Source organism: Parasteatoda tepidariorum, chromosome 6 (genome assembly GCF_982258835.1).
Source record: "Parasteatoda tepidariorum strain Cologne lab strain chromosome 6, Ptep-v5.0, whole genome shotgun sequence".
Lineage (NCBI taxonomy): Eukaryota > Metazoa > Arthropoda > Arachnida > Araneae > Theridiidae > Parasteatoda > Parasteatoda tepidariorum.
In genome coordinates this window covers 1817591-1841043 of record NC_141760.1, presented here as the reverse complement: position 1 = coordinate 1841043, position 23453 = coordinate 1817591, and the positions used below count along the sequence as shown (strand labels likewise).

The following is a 23453-nucleotide window of genomic DNA, read 5'->3' as shown; positions in this document are numbered from 1 at the left end:
GGTCATTTTAGCCTCAACAAATGCAATTCCAGGATCAACTTAGGATGCAGTTTTCATTATAGAAAATATTTGTTTGGCAAAGTTACCCCGATTGTCTAAGTAACTTTGCCCACCTGGTTCTCGGATCGTTTCTAAGAGAGAAATCATTGAGCATACATTTATTTAAATACTATAAATCAACACTATAGGTAAGAATGCTCATTCAAGCTAAATTATCATTTTCCTTTCTACAACTGATTTTTCACAAGAAATTTAAAATTAAACTAACCCCGATTCGTGGCATCAAAAATGATTTTCGTAATGATTATAAGGAGGAATTTCTGGATTCTTGCTCTCGTCTGAAAGTGTGTAAAAATAATCGAAAGGAATTTTATTCCATCAAATTTTAAACATGTTTCTCTTTTTCTGCGTAATCAGGGACATTTCTATTTCGTTGTTACTTTGAGATTTATACATTGCGTAATGTTACATCAAGGTTACATATAACATCCTTATTTATTAGTTCTCATTGCCTTTAACAGTTAAATGAATCAAATGGATTGTGATGTTTTAGCTCTCATCGTTCTTGCTTTCTAATGGGTCTTTAAATCTCGTTCACTGAATGTTTCAATGTTGTTCATTTTTACTTTTGTTTAACGATTGCAAAGTAACTTAGAAGAAGTGAGAGTTGAAAGAATAAAAAACTATAAAATTATTTCTCTTCATGTATTAGTTAACAGTGAATAAGTGGTAAGTACTGTTTTAATCTCTTGAAAAAAGAAAGAGTAGAGTGAGAATAAAGTTTTATTCCAAATAAAATTTTATTCCCTATTTTTAATTGCATAGACATATTTATAAAAAAAAAACTATTTATTTTATTTCGTAATTTTTTTGCCGGAAGATTTCTGTATTTGCAATCACCACATTTTAGGGACATTTTATGGACAGTGGCCTGGTTGATGTTTCAGTTCCGTATCTATATGCAGTAATGACAAACGCCAAGGTACCAAAAGAATTTTAGACTTGCAATTTTAAAAAAAATTTTTTAATGTAGAGGTTTTCTCGAGGATGTAACTACAAACTGTATAATTTAAGACGCATAATTAACTGTATAATTTAGGATAGTTTAGGAAATTAAAGTGGTGTTCTGTTCATGCTTTCGATTTATATTATAGCGAGATAAGCAACAAAATTGGAATACGCACGATGACGAGTATTTAAACGAGTGAGTTTCTTTATATTTACTTTTAAAATTAATAGAATGCGAATTTAAAAAGACAATTTCCATCCGTTCATTTTGACTTAGTTTTTTTTTTTATTATTATTATTGGACACTCAAGATTAATAGAATGCAAATAAAAGTTTGAAAATATAAACTACCAATTTTGTTTTGTTTATAGGTTAATAGTTAGCGATCTTAAAATTTGATTTATTTTTTATATACATTTTAAATTTAATCAGTTTCTGAGCTCTTTTTTATTCAGAAAAATTAAATAATGAAAAAAGCTCATAAACATGTGGGAAGACTTTTAAGTATGAATAACATTTTTGTTTAATACTACTAAGAAAATATCATTCTTTTTATTTTAATAAAAATATGATCAAAGCATTATATATGGAATATTATTAATTATGAAGTTTTGATACAAATGTAAAAGAAATGTCCTATATTATTACTATAATAGACAAGCAAATTAGAGGAAAAAAATGCTGTCTTTGAAAAATAAAATAAAAACCATAAGAATTTTCTGATAAAGGAAACACTTTGAAATGCACACCATTTAACATGATGTAAAACTATCTAAATTGTTTCTTGTTCACAAATTTATGTACCACAAGTCAAAAGTCTTGTTTTATAGATTTTCTAAATGATATTTATTTAACGTTAATTTTTATTCAAAAGGCTTCTGAAGACTTTTGAAACTTATAAAATTGGAACCAATTTTTAAGAGTAATTTCGGCTTATGATTTTAACAGAAACTATAATAGTACCTTTAACATGCATGAAAATAAGTTGTTTAACTTTTAATCATCGATAAATGCTTTATGTAATAAAATTGAGCATTTTGTTTGGCTTGAATTGAATCTCATCATTTCCTTGCAATTTCATTTTTCTACAATCAGCATTATGCATTCGTTTTCAGCTTTGAAACATGAATAAAAAGCATATAGTTTTCTCATTTAATCAATTCCACCAATATTTTTACATGAATAAAAAGAGTGCATTAATTTAATAGTATTTTATAAAACAGAATTTTGAAAATTAATAAATAAATATACTAAAAACAGGGTTTTGAATTATAAGAATAGAATTTAATTAAAAAAAAGAGTATTTTAAAAATACCAGTTTGCAACCACTTTTAAATTTTTGGTATTATTTTGGTAATACGTACAACGTATGCATATACATCTGTTCAATTTATGCATATTCAATGTATATATATACTATGCACGCATGTACATTTGCACTATAAATGTATGTATAATGTTTGGATTAAACATGTGCAATTTATGCATGTTCCATGCCAGCATATACATTTGTGCAATATATGTTCATCCAATGAAGTAATTTACAGATGTACAATATATGTATGTCCAATGTATGTATGTACATACGTGTAATATATTTTTGTACATGTGAACAACATGTACGCTGAATAAATTTATGTGCAAATTAAATGAAATTTCAGTAGATCCAATGAAAATATATTCACATGTGTACAATATATGTATTTACATTTTTACATCTCTACAATATAAGTATGTTCATATTTATTATATATATGCATGTACACTACATGTATATACGTATGCACATGCAATGTCTGCTTACACATACATTGCATGAATCCATGTACATACGAACTTACATTGTGTGCGTATAATTACGTGCATAATTTGTGTGTACATACACAAGAATGTGCATTCATCATATGCAGATACATGCGTACATAGCGTTTGTGTACATACTTACGTAAAATAGATTGCATACAATTCATGCATGTTCATACATGTATAAAATGTATGTGATACAATTTATGTATGTACGTTTATACATAGTGCAGACAATGTATGCATGTTTGTACAAGCAATGGCAAGTACATTTTGTGTACGTAAGTATACTAACACGAACATTGAGAGCACACAAATATGTGCATAAAATATATACATTCATTGTATTTACATACGCTCTTATAAGTCCATATTGTTTGCACATACCTAAATCTTACGCGTGCATGCACATATGTACGTACATTTTCATTGCACGCGCACTTATGTACGTTGTATGTAAATACGTACAAAATGTAGCATTATACTGTATATTGTACTATCTGTATTGCATAATATAATCATACATACAATTTACAATCATTTTTACTTGTAATCACGTTACATGAAATCATATAGTTCGATTACTTGTGATCATGATTACAATAGTAATCAGAATCACTCAAATTTGTAATCCCGACTACAAGTAACTGATTTCTAGGATTTTTATAATCACGATTACATCAGTGATCAAAATAAAGATGTATTAAAATTCTATATTATAATCGTATACATTTTATTATTATTATTTTACAATATTCATAGTACGCTCTCTATCGCATTTTTTAAAGCTATCTAATTACACATTATATATATTATTCAGAATCTTAAAAATTTTGTTATCACCGCATTTTGCGTATCACATGATATCTAATAAATGACAGAGTAATAAACAAAGTAAAAATATTTATATCTTAATAAATAATAATGTGTAAACAACAGATTTATTTAAAAAATTAGTTTAAAAAAGAACAACCAGTGAGATTATAACACTAAGCTTCTGATTAAGAACAGTAATGTTTTTTTTAATGGTACTTTTTCCAGGAGGAAACTTATAAGGGTCATTCTCACTGAAAAGGTATAAATAGACTAAAAAAATTTCTTAAATTAAAGTAATTAAAAAAGTGATAAAAATTACATATATGCCTTTATTTATTTTTGTTATATGTCCTTATAATAATGGTCAAGTTTTCTATTTTATTTCTTACAAGATTTAAAATATTTTAAATTCTGCCTTGTCCACGGAGGAGATGTAATAGTCAACGGAGGAGACATTTTATGTTATAAAATATAAAATGTCAATGAAGACCAATTCATTAATTATCGGGCACAACTGATATGAGTTTAACAGTAATAAGTAAATAATAAAATATTTCATTATTAGAGATAGAGCTACTTCCGACTAATCATGCTGCTATGAAAGGAAACATCCATTTTTAACCTAGGTGTACAGTTTCTTAAGTAACTCTTACTGAATATTAATAAATTAAAATGTAAAGACTATTGAAATAAAAATTCAGACTCCACATGAAAGTTGAGTGTTGAGGGTACTCTTTTGTGACCATTTTATGCAAGTTAAACATACTGTCATCCAAATAACGTTTTCGTTTTTTCTTTTTTCTTCTTGTTATTGTTTATTTTTTCCCTGGGCACAAACGGTTTGCTCTATCAATTTCTAGAAATTTAAGTACATTTAATCACGATTTTTCTGTTAAATCTTTTTCTGATACAGTTTCTTGCTCTTTTTTTTTTTTTTTTTTTTTTTTTTTTTTACTTTCTTCAAACAACATAGGGTTTTCTTTTAATTTCTGTCTAGCTTGTCTCATACTAAGTTTTTTCTGTTCCCTTCTCTTTTGTATTTGAACATTTGATTGCTTTCTTGACTTAAATTTTAGTTTTGTAATTTTTTTCCTAAAATTTGAAAAGAAAAAAAATTTTAAAGATCACAGTATTATTATACAAATTGTATTATGGTTATCTAACGCATTGTCTCTTGCATTGACTGTGTCTTCTCCTCCGTGGACTTGTTATGTCCACGGAGGGGACGTCCACGGAGGAGACAAAAACTAGTTCTTGAATTTTTCTGATTTTTAATTTTAAAGTTACAAAAATGGGGCAGTTCTTTTTGTTAAATATGCTATGTTTGCAATCTAAAATTCTTCTATCGAAAATAAAATAATTTTCCTTCTTTATGATGTCCACGGAGTATACGGTGAGAACTTTGCCAAACCCCAGTTGAACACAACAATCCAAAACTGACACCAAAGAGAACAAAAACAACTGACATTTAACATTAGAAAATGGAATGGTTACCCCTCCCAGCAGCTGTCTTATAGGGATTTCGCATATGCTGCCCTTTATTGCATATTTACAGAACTATATTAATTGTCCACGGAGGGAGACATTTTTGATGGACAAAGTTTGCTAGTCATTTATTTTATAAAAATAAATTTTTTTTAAAAAAATATTAAGTAAAAAGTTACTATAAACATTTAACTAGGTAAAACTACAAAAATCATTAAAATAACATTTAAATTGTTTAACAGGCATTAAAAATTATTTTGTGCCACTGGCGTAGGGACGTCCACGGAGGGGATTTTGAAGTCATGTTTATTAAAAAATAAGAATGAAATATTAAATACATTTAGCAGAAATGCATATGATTCGTTAGTTAAGAACTTCACGAAAAATGATAAAGAAAAATATTAAGAAATCTGCTGTATTTCCTAATATTTATTACTCAGGGACTTAAAAAATCACCTTTTTGTGAGAATGACCCATAACATTTACAATTCATATACGAGGGTTGTAAATTAGATAGTGGCAACCTAACCTTGAAACTCACAAAAGGGCGGGCATGCGCAAATAGGATATGGTAGCGGTGAGGTAGCGCTGTTGTCGATGTCTAGTGTATAAAAAATAGTCGATCTTTTTTTTTTATAGAAGGGTAGTTGTTGTGTGGCGTTAAAGTGAGGAGTTTCGTTTCCATCGCACTAAAGCATGTTTTCAAAAGGTGATCAGTGGTCGTGGCTTTAAATCGAGGTTGCCCGTGGCAAAAATGCAACAGAATGCTATCGAGGATTAGTGGAAGTCTGTAGCCCAAATGCTTTACCGTATAGGACAGTAGCACGATGGGTTCAAGCATCTCGTCGTTTTTCGTCATTAAGCCTTTTGAAAACGTGCTTTAGGGTAATGGAAACGAAACTCCTCACTTTAACTCCACACAACAACTACCCTTCTAAGCAGATCGACTGTTTTTTGCACTCTACACATTGACAACAGCGCCACCTCACCGCTCCTATATTCTATTTGCACATGACCGACCTTCTGTGAGTTTCAAGGTTAAGTTACCGCTATTTAATTTACAACCCTCGTATATTGAAATTATATGAATATATGAGCTATAAATATTAACGTAAAAATATATATATTTATATATAAAAGCTCATATTTGTGCTCAATATAGATTACACATTTATAAAATAGATGAAGTTAAATTATAAAGAGAAACGATTTTAAAGAAAAAGTTTACTAATTCAACTTTTTTTTCTATAGATTACAAAACTATTTATTAGTAAGACGATGTTTTTAAAAATAATTCTAAATTTGAAAATGAAAAGCAACTAAAAGCAACAAATATAAAAATATAAACAAAATAAATTGTATTATACAAATTTATATAAAATAAATATTATTAAAGTTTAAAAAAATTTTAATAAGGTAATATTTGCGCACAATATATATTATACACTTATAAGGTATATAAAGTTATCTTATAAAACAGATTTAAAGAAGAGATAAACTAATATAGCTTTTTTTTTCTATATGTTACGAAATTGTTTGTACAACGATTTCTTTGAAAATAAACCGAAGACTTAAAAATAAAGCAATTTAAAAAAACTATTGCAACAAATATGAAATAAATAGCAATATTAATTTTTATTTTAATTCAATTACTAAATTATTCAGCTTAAAAGAAATATTTAAAAAAATATAAAACTGAATAGAAAACTCTAATTTAAATTAATAAGTGTTTAATATTAGTTCCTTATACTTTTTTGTTAAAAATCAATAGGTTTTTAAAAGCGGTTAGAATTTGTTTCAAAGCAATAAGGTTCAAGAATATTCTAATATACAGATTTTAAAAAAATAAACACAGAATACCGACATTAGCCTTTAATTATATAGTTACGGAATTATTCAATCGAAAGAAATATTTTCACGAATAATAATCTTTTTTTATTTTCGATAAAGTAAACAAAAGCAGTGAGTGAGAATAAGAGTTGCTTGTAACCTATTTTTCGAAAAAAAAGAGAGCAAATCGTTTCCCACATTAAGCGGTTATCCATCACGTATCACCAAATGTTTCCTAAATTTTGCAGTTTATAGTTACGAGTCCGTCGTGGCTACGAGTTATACCAACACCTCCTAGAAGAGAAAAGGCGTCCGTGCGGGATACCATAAACAAGGAATCCATTACTTCCATCGTTCGTATCTGCGCAGTGACAGATTTCTTATTTTTATTATGCGCTATTTATGAACTACAAAATGGGGAAGGTCTTCTTGGAGGTGTACCCATCAAGTTGGTCACATTTTTTTCTTTTTCTTTCAGTTTATTTAGACGAAAATCTTTTGAGAAACGAAAATAAAGTTAGAACCAATTCGTAGATATCCCAGGGCAAACCTCTACATACTTTTTGTAATTTTTGAAAGTTTGAAATCTCATTAGTGCCTTGGCGACTTTAGTTTGACGAACAGGTACCGATACGGAAATATAATTTTTTAAAAAATCGTTCAAAAGTTATACTATTCAGTTATGAAGGATCCAGTTATGCAATTCAATTACCGTGTCTCAAAAATTGACAATTTGGTTAAAATCAAATAAAAGGAATGTTTATTAGATTATAGCAAGCAAGAACTTTAAAACCGTTTTCAATTCAATATTGAGATGAAAATAAAATCTCTGTTTATTGACATACTTCTGCACGAGTGCATAATTTTAGCAAAATATTAATAACATCATTTAGTAAATACTGATTTGAAATTATATCTCTCTACCCTTTATGGTGAGAGGTAGGAGTACTTTGTTTAAAATTACATTTTAGAGCAATTAAGTTTCAAAAATTAGATTTTTACAAAATTTTTAACACCGTGTAAGAACAGAAACAAAAAAAAAAGCTGGATACCAAACCTCACACCCCTCTGGCAGAATTTTTTCGGACTTTCTGCGGCAAAAGTTTCTAGCACACTAATATCTTTCAGCAAGATACTTTCAATAATAACAAAGATGTATGTTACTAATTTAGCTTAATAAAAACGCTGTGCTTAGAAAAACAAAACAAAAAATATAATTTTTGAAATGGAACGTTTAATATTTTTTTATTCTAATATTCTCACCTTTTGCTGGGGGGGGGAGCTAAACGACTTACTTATTCGCATTTTGTAAATTATCATCACATTAAAAAAAATATGTTCATTAAAAAAATGTACTCCGTCGCATATCAACGATAAAATCCTATGTATCCGACTCTTCAAAATGTGATTACTCAAATGCGTGTTTTGTTTTGATTGTTGTAATCAATAATATATAGTATAAAAAATATCGGATTTTAAGAACTACATGGAAATCTATAACTGTCAAAAAAAATCGGTAGAACCATTGCCTTAAAAAGCAAATATTTAAATGCGTGATTCGAATTTTTCATATCGTCTGAAATATATCGGGAGAATGGGGTAAACACAACTACTTCCACTTCGAAAACTTTAGTTGGAATAACATATACTATCGTGCAATGCTAAATGAATGAAAGATAGTGGTTGTTGTTTAATATTTTATATGCGCTGATTTAATTTGATTTGAAAACATTGATTTTTTTTTAAATATGGATTCTATAGAATGATGTCCGTTACGTTTAATTGGTTTCACGTCTCACGTTGTCAGAAGAGAAAAAAAAAACATTTAATTTAATTAATAAACTGCGTTTTAAATATGTTTACTAAAAACATTAACTAATTTAGATGAAACAACAAATTCGATTGTTACAAAACGAACTTTTCTATTTAATACAATATAATCTGGCGAGAAGCTATTTAAAAGATCGAACATTCCGTTTGTTTATTTGTGGCTCGATGTCAGGCTCGCAGAAAATGCCGTTCACTGGTTAAATTTAGTAGGAATAACACAACCTGTGACGTAGACGATAGTTCACCCAATTAAAAACCACGTGAAATCAATATCAATAACTGCCGGAAATACAATTGAAACACTACATGGATTTATGATACTCTCGGCGTGAATTAAGCTCGTTAAAAAGTGATCATTTACATGCGCGATTCAAATTTTAAGAATAAATTTTTGCAGAAAAGAAAACCAAAATTTTTTATTACCAAAAGAAAAATCTTTCTGTAAGAACTCTGTAACGTTCCGCGACAATGTCGCCTCGATTTTGCCAGGGGGCCTCACACGCACATTTATAAGCGTCTTAGGGGCCGTTCAAAAAGTACGTACATCACAAAAGGGGGGGAGGGGATTTACTATTTTGTACGGTTTTGTACGATGGGGAGGGGGGGAGGTATTTTTCAAAGTACGTACATTATAAGCATACACCAAATTTAAATTTGACTTCTTCCTACACACGTATTATACATATGTTTGTTCTTGTATTTTTTTTTCACACGGCTACCGCTTGTTAGAATGAGTAAATCAGTTCTCAAAATAAGTTGTCTCGCAAAATAAAAAATTGCAAACACCAAATTTTCCCCGATTGGTGGTATTTCCCCGTTGAGTGTTATAGTTTAAATAATTTAAACGAATAAATTATTTTAAATAAATATTTAATTTTATTAAAAACATAATTATTTTAGTTTTTATCAAAAAGGGGGGTAGACTAATAAAATGTACGTACTCTAAGGGGGGGGGAGTACGACCTTATGTACGGTAATGTACGAAGGGGGGGGAGGGGTTTAAAATTTCTCCATTTTTGTGTACGTACTTTTTGAACGGCCCCTTATGGCAGTATAGAGCAGGAGTTTCCAACCTACATGGGGCCGGGGGCAGCGTTTGAAAACAGCATTTAAATGGCGGGCCGCAACTTCATCAAAATTTTATATAGGACTCTTTTATGTTTGAGGGAACATAAAATATTACTGTCAGATTTTTACCAAGTTGTACAAAACAAAAGCATTTAATTACAAATTAAAATAAGAAGTATATTTTTAAAAATATTTAACTGCATATTAAAAAATTACGGCTACAATAACTTTAATGTGCATTTATCTATTAAACAATTAGTGTGCAACAGATATCAAATTGTTAAGATATAAAACTTTAAAAAGGTTGGTATTAAAACTTACATAGAAGCACACAAAATGTTCAATGAGAGAAATGGAGTTTGTTTGCAGCAACCACCTTAGAATTGTTATTCACCTCAAGTTCAGTTGTTGAGAGTGCGGCGTAAGTACCACTACAAATATTAAATACCAAATCACTAGTATATAAGACATGTTATCTTGAATCCATGTAGAGGTACCATTTGATAGATGAAGGTTGACATAGTCGATTTAAACTTCCCCTCAAGATTCTCATGAAAGGGAGTAGAGAAGAGTCAATAAGACGGTTTCTTTTGTTATTCCTTACTAATTTCATTGATGAAAATACACTTTCGCACAAGTATGTACTTCCAAACGAAGAAATTAGCTTTTTTCAACGAAAGAAAAGTATTTTAAACCCATATAGACTTTTTACGAAAATTACCCTAAAAAAAATGACAACTAATATATTTTAGTTCGTGGGCCACACAGAAAGATCACCAGTTGGTAACCCCTGGTATAGAGGTTATTCATCAATAATTCATTTAGTAATTTCGATTTTTTTTTTAATAGTTTCAATAATTTTCTATGCTCATTTTCAATGGTTCAGTTAAACATGTGCTCAAAAACTTTCAAATGAGATTACGTCTATGATAACTAATAATTTAAATATCTGTCATTCTATTTATTCAAATAATAATCTTGTTTATATATTTGTCCGAATAATATCCATAAGACCAAAATATTGTTTTTTCTTTTTAAGTACGAACTTTTAACTAACCGAAATCGAGTCAATTTCTGCGACTTCTGCAAAATTTTCTTTGTTTCCGACTCGGCAGTCCTAAGCAGAACAGTTGTCTTTAAATCTCTTTTGATCACTCTCAAGATTCCAATTTAGAAAAACAGATCATCGCTGAACTTGTCATTCTGAAAAAAGTTTTAAAAAAATGGACATATGTCAAGAAATGAACATAACATTCGACTCTTTTTTTCGAACTTCTCGCTCTCGCAAAAATCGCTATTTTTTTTAAATAAAAAACTAATGAATAGATCCAACTATACATTCATAACATAATGTCGTCTGTTTGTCTAAACCACTTATCTTAGTACATCTTTTTTTATTTAGTACATTTTAGTCAGTAATTTTTTTTCTTAGTACATTTTTTTAAGTCTCGAAAGAAATTTGAAATTCAACAGTTTTTTTAGAAGGTTGTCACGGATCTAATTAATTTTTAATAGTGTTATTAAATTGACACTGTATGAATTACAAATTTTTGAAACCACTTTAACACTTAGTGTTTTTTAATACGAAGAGAAGAATGAAAAATAATTTCTGTATACTCGATCTCAAGATTTGGGACTTTGCCCGTAGTGATGATGTTTAGTGTTTAAAAAAAGTATGCACAAAATTCCACGTTTAATTGTTCAATTTAGGTTAATTAATAAAAAAGTAGGGTTCTTTTTTTATTTCGCTGTGTCCATTAACACGCTTTTCTGTCCTATTAAACGCGCATTTCTAGCTCTGTTCAGAATATAAGACTCTCCGAGGATTAGAGCAACTCAATATTTTATAGCAGATGTTTTCAGTTCATTTTATTATGAAACCGTCGTTTCAAGGCTTTCGATGACATCCTGTCATTCAATGTTTAAGCTAACTGCGATACGTCATAAAATGGACCCGAAGATAAAACTCTGACACTTTGTTCAAAATTGAAGGTCGTACTGATTAGAGCCTTCAATATTTGTTTACTTTTATAAGGTTTTGCTCGGTCAAAAAATGAAATTGCGCAAAACGGGTGATAATATTAACACTTTTTTTTTATCAGCTATTGTAAAGTTTGAACAGAACAGTGTAGTGTTCCAGTGCAAGAATATTTGTACTTAAAATTGAGGCCCTTTCTTTTACAGAAATTTTTTTTTAAAAGCTTTTATTACCCAATGGCAGAATGGGTCTTGGCTTCGATTTCATGGCATCCTCACTTTTCAACTACAATGATCAACAATAATAGTAAATAGTGCGCATGCGTTGTTATGGTAACCTCTGCTGTTTGATAGTTTTTTTAGAATTCCTTTTTTCACTTTTAATTTTGCTATGCATTAAGTGGATGAGTTTATTTTTGAGATATGGGAATAGAAAGATCCCATAAATACTTCTTGAGTTGTAAATAAAAGAGAATTTCATCATATGAACGATATTTTTGTTTTCATTGCTTTAATTAAAAATCAGAAATTCTAGCCAGCAGTTCAAACTGGATCGTTTACAAAAACGATAAATAACGAGTAATATTTTAAGATTTATGATCATTTGAAGCGTTATTAAAAAAAATTACTTTTTTTTCCTTATTTAATCAAAAAAATTGCCTCTCGCTAATCCAGGAAAGGGTAAAAATTTGGTATTTTTGCTGCACGCAGATTCATGTCTCATAAAGAAGGAGACAGGGTTGCTTTCCTCAGGAAGATTAACTTCTTTAATGTTGTTGTCGTCGTCGGCCATTGACGCAGAAAGGGTGCAACTGTTCTTGTTTTCCAGTGGTGCCATCTATGGCCAAGAGTTCGCGTTCTTCCTAATCCATACGCCTCACTCGCTTATAGGGTAGACCCATCCATTCATCCACAGATCGTAATTTTGACCTAAACCAGTGAACGATTCATCTCCAGTTCAGTACCTCCAGAGGTTTAATTTGTTAGGGGAAACATGGAGGACTTTGTGACCCGACAAATTTGACGAGCACTAGTCACCATTTACTACACGGGGAGGAGTTTTCGACCGGCTGTATTTGAGCTCCCGTTCTCACGAACGAGAGAAAAAATAATAATAATTCGATTATTTTAATAATTCAGAACAGGCTTATTTCTTCCCGGATACTGAAAAAAAACAGTAAAAAAGTGAATGAAACTGGTCTAAATGAAAGAAACTTTAAAAAAATACTATACAAAGGCTTGTATTTTCACGAATTAAATTTAATATAATACCAGAAAGATTTTCACGTCTACTTTTTAAAAAAAGTTTTTATACGTTACTAGCTGAATGCCCGTTCTTCTCACGAGGTGAATAAAAAATAAGTAAAGTATCAATAAATCACAGTAGAGAAACACTATGAAATCATGCTCATAACCGAAAAGCCCACAGCGACACAATGAAAGAGCTTAATGGAAGAACCAAGTAAGTGACATTTTTAGGGGAATAAATGAATCGCTGGTTTTGCCTTTCTTTAAATCTTAACACAGCTAATCACATAAATTTTTTGTATGCTAGAATTATTTTTAATTTCAAATTAGGCAATAAGGTTTTATTTTTTAGGTAGTTAGGTTTTATTTAAAATTAGGAACAATAAAGCGAAGAATTATTAGTCCCGTCTTCTGTTAAATTGGTAATAAAATAGTTCGGATACAACTTTTTTTTTCTTTCTGAAAATGTCACTTACCTTCTTCTTCCACTAAGTTTTTCAATTAATGTAACTAAAATAATTTCATTTTTTTTTATTTAATATAATTTGTTGCCATTTACGGTGGCTTTACGTTATTGAAGTAAGTGAAACGTGTTTTTTTGTTATTCATCCCATTCGAATAAAGAGAAAATGTATTTAGCATCCCTTGGCATGATGCTATTATTCGCGGCTAAACCAAATAATAGTCAAAATGTACCATTATCAAATAATTTTCTTCGGTACATACCTTTCTGTAGAATTCTTCTCAAAACTGCACCAATTAGTATAATACCAGTTGTACATATTACCGTCAGGAATACATACGAATTAAGCGTCATCTGTAAACGGTGATTTTCTACGATTTTCCTAAGCAAATTTTTAATTAATCTTTTCTCCTTTAACTTTGCTTTTTGCCGCATAGCTTATATTATTTTATTTCAATTAATACAGATTATCAATATTAATAAAGCATTAATGTCAGTAATAAGATGTCGATTCAAAATGAATAAGTATCTTTTCTCCAATATTTTTGCTATAATTTTGATCAGTTTCTTATGTTACAGTTAATTAACAAATTACCAACATTAATTAAGCATCATTGTCGTCATTGATAGTATGACGATTTCTTACGCTTCTTTTAGACAAATAAATAGATAAACTCCATTACTTTTGCTTTCCAGTACAAAGCTTATTTCTTTTATTTCAATATGTATAAATTATTTAAATTAATTAAGCATTTTTGGCATCAATAATAATGAGGCGATTTTTTACGTTTCACCTAAACAAATAAATACAATATTCCCATTAATTTTGCCTTTAAATGCATATATTTTATTTTATTCAATTGGGTATAATATGAAAAAAACACAACTACTTCGATTTAGTAGGAACAACATATGACGCAATGCTAAACGAATGGAATTTAGTTGTTGTTTATTTAGTTATTGTTATTAGTAGTTGTTGTTTTTTGTTTTAGTTGTTGTTGTTTATTTAGTTGTATTTAGTTTCAATAACTTTTCTTTATAATGCAATAAAATCTGGCGAGCAGCTATTTAAACGATCGAACACTTCGTTTGTTTATTTGTGGCTTGAAGTTAGGCTCGCAGAAAATGCCGTTCATGGGTTAAATTTAGTAGGAACAACACAACCTGTGACGTAGGCTATATTATACCCAATTACCGTTGATTTTAAATCAATTTGGGGGGGGGGGAAATGTTCTGAAAGAAACATAAATAATAAAAAAATGCGTGGTATCAGACTACTTTAAAAGTTTAAAGGTGACGTAACCCTCGCGTGTTACCACATAGTTGCTCATTGAATTTATCTGACATAGCGAATATAAAATAATTCCATATTTAAATTCGTGCAATAAACTATTTTTTTTATCAACTAGAGCTATAAGCTAGATATTGTCACTGGTGCTATTCTTAAAATATGTGACAAAACTGAATTGTCTATATTTAAATTTAAGACAATGACTAACGTTTAACCAATCAGAAAATTCCATTTCGTTTTTTGCACATCTCGCTCGAACGGTTTGTCGTAGAATGCTCTAATATCGACAGTGACCTTTCTCGTGCTTCAAACTATCTGTATGCTAAGTTTCGTTGATTTCATTTGGCTGATTTAGGAGTCTGTAAAGGATACACAAACACACAGAGAGGCATTCATTTTTATAGATTAGATAGATTCACATAGATTAGGCAGTGGTAAATAAAATAAAGCAAAGAATTATTAGTCCCACCTTCCAATAAATTGGTAATAAACTAATTCGGATGAGCGTGTTCTTTTTTCTTTCTGAAAATGGCTCTTACCTGGTTCTTCCACTAAGTATAGCTAAAATAATTTTTTTTATTTTACTTAATGTTATATGTTGTAATCTATGTTGCTTAATGTTATATGTTGGCAGCCTTACGTCATTGAAGTAAGAAGAGCTTTTTTTTTGTAATTCATACCAATGGAGTAAAGATAAAATGCATTTAGCATTTCTTGGCATGATGCTATTACTCGCTACCGATTCATCGTAGTTAAAATTTACCACTACTAAGTGATTTTTCTCAGGTACATATCCCTGTCGAGGGGGCGTAAAACAGTTAATTCCTAAGTATAGGCATTAAAACTGATTGGTGCAGTTTTAATGATCACCAAATATATCAGTATATTTTGTACCTATATAAGTATATTTGGTACTTATTACATAACCCTTCAACATTTGAGTTTATACGTATTTGTCAGTGGCCGCCAACTAAAGCCGCATTAGTTTAAAAAATAAAAAAAAAAGAACAGAACAGAACTTTATAAGGATTTTGGAGCATGACCATTTCTCAATCTGACCTTCATTTTATTGTTAAAATAATTAAAAGTAGTGATGAAAAAAGTTATTTTAATTCTAATTCATTGAAATATTACTATACTATCTTAGCTACCACTGGAAAAAAATATATTCTGAAATTACGGAAAACTTGTTGTAGAATTCTTATCAAAACTGAATCGCCAATTACCATAGTACCAGTAGTACATATTACAGTCCGGGACGCATATGAATTAGGCGTCATCTGTGAATGGTGATATTTTAATGTTTTCTTAAATGAATTTCCCATTAATCTTTCTTCCATGGGCTTGGCATTTTAGCACATAGCTTATTTTATATTATTTCAATTAATACACATTATCAATATTAATTGAGCATTAGTGTCAATAATGATTTGCAGATTTTTTACGGTTACCCAAAGCGCTTTTCTCTTTATTTTTGCTTTTCAGTACAAAAGTTACTTTTTTTATTTCAAATAATATATATTACCAGCATTAATTAAGCATCATAGTCATCAGTGATAGTAAAACGACTTCTTACTGTTTTTCTAGACAAATAAATACCTTTACTCCATTTCTTTTTCTTTCTAGTACATAGCTTATTTCTTTCATTTCCATATGAATACATTACCTTAATTAATTAAACATCATTGGCGTAATTAAGCCTCATTGGCGTAGAGTTTTTATGTTTCTGCTGAGCGAATCAGTACCACTTTCCCATTAATTTTCGCTTTTGAATACATTAATATTTTTTTTTCTATTTCATTACCGTTGATTTCAAATAATAATTATTATTTTTTTAGAAACACTTTCAAACGAGTTAATATAAATAAAATAAAATCGCGTAGCATCAGACAAAGTATAAATTTGATGACGTAAACCACGCGTCCTACCACGTAATGTTCATCGAATTCATCTGACGTAAGGCTCCTATACTATCAGAGCTGACCTAAGATAGTATAGGAGCCTTAAGCTGACCTATCAAGCAATATTGGAGCAAACAAGTTCGCAAGTTAATGTTATGTTAGTATTGTGCTTGTGTTAGCTCTTTGCTCCAAAAATAGATGATAAGTCGGCCTGTCTAATTCAGGGGCTCTAATCTGACGTAACGAATATAAAATAATTAAATACTTGCAATAAACTATTTTTGTCCAAACAGAGGTATATGCTAGCAATTATCACTGATGTTATCTTTAAAATATATGTGAAAATTGAATCGTTAAATTTAAAACAGTGGCTAACCAATAAGAAAATTCCAGTTTTTCGCTTATCCTGCAAGAACAATTTGTCGCAGAATGTTTTAATGTTGACAGTGACCTTCCTCGTGCTTGAAACTATCTGTATGGCAAATTTCATCGCTTTCTGTCTGTTTGTTTAGGAGTCTATAAAGGACATACGCACACACATTCATTTTTATATCTATATATATATATTTCTCTTACACGGCACCAAAAAAAAGCCTCATTGCAACTCCCCGAATGGCAACGTTAGAAAATCGACCAATGATTGCTGCTAAAAATGTCACATGGCAAATGTCACATGAGGTGGCTCAACATATAGCGCTTTTAAAAACGGAAACAATAACCAGAGTGAGCATTATCAGGTTGTTCAATTCAGATCCATGCCCTAAAAACATGATAATATTTAATTTAAACTGGCTCAACATATAGTGCTTTTAAAAACGGAAACAATAACCAGAATGAGCATTATCAGGTTGTTCAATTCAGATCCATGCCCTAAAAACATGATAATATTTAATTTAAACTGGCTCAACATATAGCGCTTTTAAAAACGGAAACAATAACCAGAGTGAGCATTATCAGGTTGTTCAATTCAGATTCATGCCCTAAAAACATGAAGTGAGAATGCTTTGATAATTGAAGTGAGAATGCTTTAAAAGGCCGCTGTTGAATTGATATTTTTCTACTGGGAGCTACCTAAACGTCTAAAAAACGTCTAAGTGTTTGTATTGAATGCATTGAATTTTTTGATTTATGAATGAATTTATTATACACATTTTGTTGAATTTAGGTGAGTAACTGCAATATTTGATAATTTATTTTGCTAATATGTTTCTCATTTAGCTAATGTTTTGATTTTTTCACCATATACAATCTAAATAGCTAATATACTTTTTTAATAGCCAATAAGAACATTGATAGAATTCTTCTACATAAGTACAATACTATGCCTTTGATGATAAAATACTATGTCTTTGATGATAATATACTATGTCCTTGTGCTAGAACATTGTGTTCATTGGCGAGCGAGAGCAGCAAGCCATGGCTCACGGCGTGAACCACATAGGATTGCGTAGCAATTCTCGGGGGTTGGCGAGCGTTAGCGAGCGTTAGCGAGCAGGGGGCGGAGCCTCCTAGTATATATAGATTTCATTAACTCATACATCAAATTATTTGAAAGTCATTTTGAGTATTCATACTTGTCAGTATTTGATTCAAAAATTAATATGCTATTTGTAATAGGGAAATGTACTTAATAGCGTAAAAGTTTAGTATGTGATTTGTTAATTTGATATAGCAATAAAAATTGTAATTATGTTATTTTAGCAGTTTTTTTGCGATCATAAAACTAAGTTTAACTGTACTCATTTGCATAAAATATTGCAAAACTGCAGTTAGTTTTAATTTCTTAAAAAATTCATTCAATTCATTTTTTCTAATTGTTACTTTTCATTTTTCGCTTATTTAAAAATTAAACAGCTTGAACATCGATACTGTTATTTAAACTACATTACATTTATAAGCTGTTTAAAAACCCAATTTAATATTTATTTTTGAAAAAATAACTCCTTTCGCACTTGGTTTGGAAGAAGCCTATTTCTTCTAGGACGACTTTCTTCTGGTTTTCTCCACTGTGGAAGAAATTTAGATTCTCTGTCCGGTTTAATAGCCACTTTTTATTTTCAATGTCAAATGCCAAAAGCATAACATTAGGAAAACGTTACAAAATTTTTTATTTGATGTTTATTAGAAATGTTATCTATTTCTAATAATAAGTGCAATAAGCTGAAACAAGCATTCAACTCTTATCAATTGTTGAAAGGAGTATTCTCTTTTTCGTTGTTTATTAACTTCTTTTTTATTCTTTTACTTACATATTTTATGAAGTTATCAAAACCACTTACCCGACCAAAAATGTCCTTAATATTTGACCTAACTCTCAATTAAAAAGGATTCAGATTTAAAACTAAACATTTATCTGAAAAGACTCGAGGTGACAAGACGTTTACAGTCATAAAGTAATATACATTTTCGAAAGGTATGTATTCATAATATTTTAAAATCAATTAACCATGCATCAATTACTTTTTATACATTTCTTTCAATCTTAAGAGAAAAGTATTTTTTCAATATTTTTCTTCTTTGTATAAAGATTTTGAACGTCATAGTTTGAAAGCGTGAGGATGTTTTTATGCAGTCAGTTTTTCCAACGAAAGTTAGCTTTCTGGTTAATTTTAAGATTCGTTGAGAAGATTACTAGACATGACCACTTTTCCATCAGAATACTCATATATCTGTATAAATTCCTTGTAAAAAGTTGGGTTGAATTTTGTTTCTCAATTATAAATTTTTAAAATAATAATACCTTGCCTAAAGGAGAAAAAAAATTTGAAACTAGATTAATTATTTTGTTGTTCAAGTTTACAAGTTTTAAACTCCAATGAAATGATCGATGTAAAAACCAAACTTAAGAAATTAATTCATAACTAAATGTATTTTTTTAAAATTTCGTAAATACTTTTCTCGTACAAGCAATCGCAGAAAAAATAAATTTTTTTGAAACTGAACTCTAAAAAGAATAATAATAATTTGGCTATTGTAAAGGCTACATTTCGAACTGCAACACCGCTCATCTACTAGAACTCTTGCGGTTCACAGAAGAACATTCTGAGGTGTTTAGAAAATATAACCTTAATAACGATGAGGAAATTTTATCAAGTTCTTCTCGTTTGTTTTAAAAGATTTGATGATGAACAGTGGATCATTTAAAAAAGTGTTTATTACGCATAGAGTGACTCAACAACAAACAGAGTGTATAAACTTTACATATAAATAAAGTAACTTCATTCGCATTTTCTCTCTATGGAAAAAAATAAATAAGTTTATTGCCACGAAAAGTAAATTTTTATACGCATTTTTTAGAATTGAAAATAGCCTTGAGTGAGAAATGCATTTTACTTTAACTTTTGGTATTGTCTTTCTGAACTAACTTTAGTTTTTCTCATAGATGGAATTTTTAAAGGAGGCATTATTTTTTGCCAGCAACACCATCTCAAACATTTCAATAGGAGTTGCATCCGCATCTTTAATCCTGGGGTATATCCTCGCTGCCTCGTTCTATTACATTCTCAGGGACTACGGAGTGCCCCCTGGACCGACAGGAGTGCCTATTCTGGGATGGTGGCCATTTGTAGTGAGTGAGCACTCTCACCTGCAGCAGCTGGAACTGAAGAAGAAATACGGTGACATTTTCAGTTTCAGAATCACGGGTGCACTCTACATAAATCTCGCCAGTCAGAAAATGCTGAGGGAAGCCCACATCACTAAAACGGACTACTTCAGGGAGAGAACACCTGATTTTAATATTGTAGCCAGAGTTCTTGAGGAAGGTGACTATTTAATTTTTATTCTTGCATACCGACAATATGCGAAACACCGACATTGCATACATTGTAGTAAATTGTATTTAAAGTACATAATATGAAAATTATTATATATTTTACTTAGATATTGCATTAAACGACAAATACTGTTTAGGCAAAGTATGAAGTAAGATAACTATTATATATTTTATCAAGGCACAGAACCCATTTACATATGCTCCTTTGGCACATTTTTGAAATGAGAGTAATATTTATATCTTGGGCACTGTATACTATCAGAAATGTTCCTTGAGCACAGTATGAAATATTTTATCTCGGCACAATACGAGAATGAAAAAGATGCTCTTTAGGCAAAGTATTAGATGGAAAGAACTATTATATACTTTATCTATGCATTCTATACGTTGATAAATGCACTTTAGGCAAAGCGGGATAATATGGTTGGCAGTTATAAATGGTGGGTATATAAAATATAAAATGTTGGGAATTCCGTGCCATCCTTGATGGTTAATCTTATTTCTGATATTATATGATAATTAATAAAAACTTACGGCTTTCTTTTTAAAGAAACCAAATTAAAATATGAACCTACTTGTTTTACTAAAAATTTGCATATTTCATACTTAAACGTTTGTCATTTGGTATTGACTACAATGCTTGAGAAACGTGTTAAAGCGTTTAATTATCTTATACTTTGTCCTGTTTCCTTTATATATTCGATATTGTATACAATATCGGTGTATAAATTGTTGCCAGTAATATATTCATTGATATAAATGGAGTCGATCACCCTAAAACTTTCCAAAAATCTACTTGTTCTTTCTTTTACAGAAAATTTACAGCGTTTCCAATAATATCCTATAAAGGTTTTTCAAAACTAGAACTTTTTAAGAAGCTACAGATATCAATTTAAATTTGCATAAGCGCTTGAATCGAAAGTATTTCTCACAAAATCTTGTTTTTAAACCTCCTTCCCTCCATATATTAGTCTCGACTTTTTATATTACTTTTATATTGTTGTTGCATTTTCATATCTCTGTCCTTCCAAATTTTGAGAGTCTGATAATTGATTTTTTTTCACTCCATAGAATTTTCGAGGTTCATGCAATATTGAAAAGTTGAGACATCATTCTTTTATCCTTTAGAACAGTGGTTCCCAAACTTTTTTGACCCATGGACCCCTTTTTATAGTCAAAACTTTCCCACGGACCCCCAAGTGAAAAACTGCATATGTGAACGGTATAAAAATTTAAAAAAAAAAAACATTTTGTTGAAGAACTATTTATTAAAATTATATCTTACGTTTAAAATAAAATAAAAAAAATTAATGACTTGGATGAACATGATGAGATTTTAAGAGTATTAATGTATGTCCGGCTCAATGTTCGTGAGCACTAATTTCTAATAATTTATTTATTTTATTTTTTTTGAGATTGGGATCATTACAGCACTGAAACTGAGAGAGCAATATCCTATTCCCAAGTTTTGTTTATACAGAAAACGTTTTGCAACAAACGCAGTTTTACGATTTTAGTTTTGATTAAATTTAATTGCTCATCTTGTAGTTTCAAATTAGTTTCGTTAAGTTTGGCAAATGTACTGAAAATACATTCGCTGCAGCTTGTTTTAAGTTAGCCAGAAAACCTCGGTACCTTCCCACCATCGCCGGAGCACCGTCAGTAGCTTCAGAAATGATATTAGTCAAGGATATAGCTTTTAATTCTGTCAATAGCGTTTCACCTTTCGCATTTTTTTTCCAAACATTTAGCAAATAACAACTCTTGGTAAAATTTTTATTCTCTTACAAATCTTTCTTGAGCTAAAAGTAAAAGCTGCGTTTTCTGGATAAGTGTACTCGTCAAGCTGTATAGAAAATTCAGATATTTTTAAGTACTCACAAGAAGAATTTTCTACGCACTGAGATATTTTGTCAATCCTTCTTTGTACATTATTATTACTCCGTGGAATTCTTTTTACAATGTTAAAAGCTGGTTTGTGCGACCCGGTGAGTATTATCGCACTTACAGCTAGTAAAATAAGTTCTTCAATAATGTGAAGGTTTCCGGACTTGCAATCATGTAATATATAGAAGCATGCGAAACTATGAGAAATATGCAATCCATCGTCCCCTCGCTTAGATGTTGTCCCTATAAGTTGTTGCAGTGACGGTGTTTTCAGATATTTTACTTTGACTGTTTGAAAAATAGTTAAATCTTTATCTTTTTTGTCATAATGGATTTTTATCAATTGTTTATTAAGCTTGGTATGTTTCATTGAATCACTTGTTACAGTTTTATCTCATAAAAGACACAAAGGTAAAGTACAATTTCCTCGTGAAGAAATAAAGACATACTTCAAATACTCAACGCTGTATTTTCGGCGTGTTTTCTTCGACTCATTCTTACTGTTATCTCTTAAAAAGGGAACAAAGATAAAAGAAAATTTGTATATCAACTGTTTAATTTGTAACAAACCACTGTTAATAATTATAAGCACCCACCTTTATTTATAGTTTACTTAGGAGGTACAAATCGCTATTTTATTTATCTTAATTTCCATAATAATAAAAACCAATCACAATTTTATTATTTTATATTAAACCTCACGCAGACCCCCCTGACGTTGTTCAGGGACCCCTAAATCAGTTTTTATATTTCATGGACCCCCTGAATGGTACTACGGACCCCTGGGGGTCCATATGGACCACTTTGTGAAAAACTGCTTTAGAATCTAAAGTACAGATTCATACTCTTTAAACTAGTTTTTAAAAATTTCAAGTTGTTGACTAAAAAAGAACGATTTTAACTGAGGAGAAGTTCCTACGTGCTGTAGAATCTGAGTTTGTCGACGGTTAATGATAAATGGCGATTTCTTTAGCTTTGTAACTTTTTTTTACCGGTCAGTGTAAAAAGATCCACTTTTTAATTTTACACATTTTAAATTCTGTAGTTTTACTCTATAAAAAGTCAAGAAAC

At 30.0% G+C, this 23453-nt stretch overlaps 1 protein-coding gene across 3 annotated transcripts in view; it reads left to right on the top strand.

Annotated features, from left to right (window-relative positions):
- The first annotated feature begins 426 nt into the window (after positions 1-426).
- The window catches only part of LOC147807444 (cytochrome P450 2L1-like), a 36511-nt gene continuing 13484 nt past the window's right edge, over positions 427-23453 (top strand). The window contains exons 1-2 of one of the 3 annotated variants that reach the window (XM_087165290.1): positions 427-729; positions 20103-20484. In XM_087165290.1, coding sequence (XP_087021416.1) covers positions 20103-20484 — 382 coding nt within the window. In that variant the 5' untranslated portion in view covers positions 427-729. Of the gene's footprint in view, positions 730-18909; positions 19134-20102; positions 20485-23453 lie in introns of those variants that run through there. The other 2 variants (XR_015434489.1, XM_087165291.1) reach the window with 2 other exon arrangements.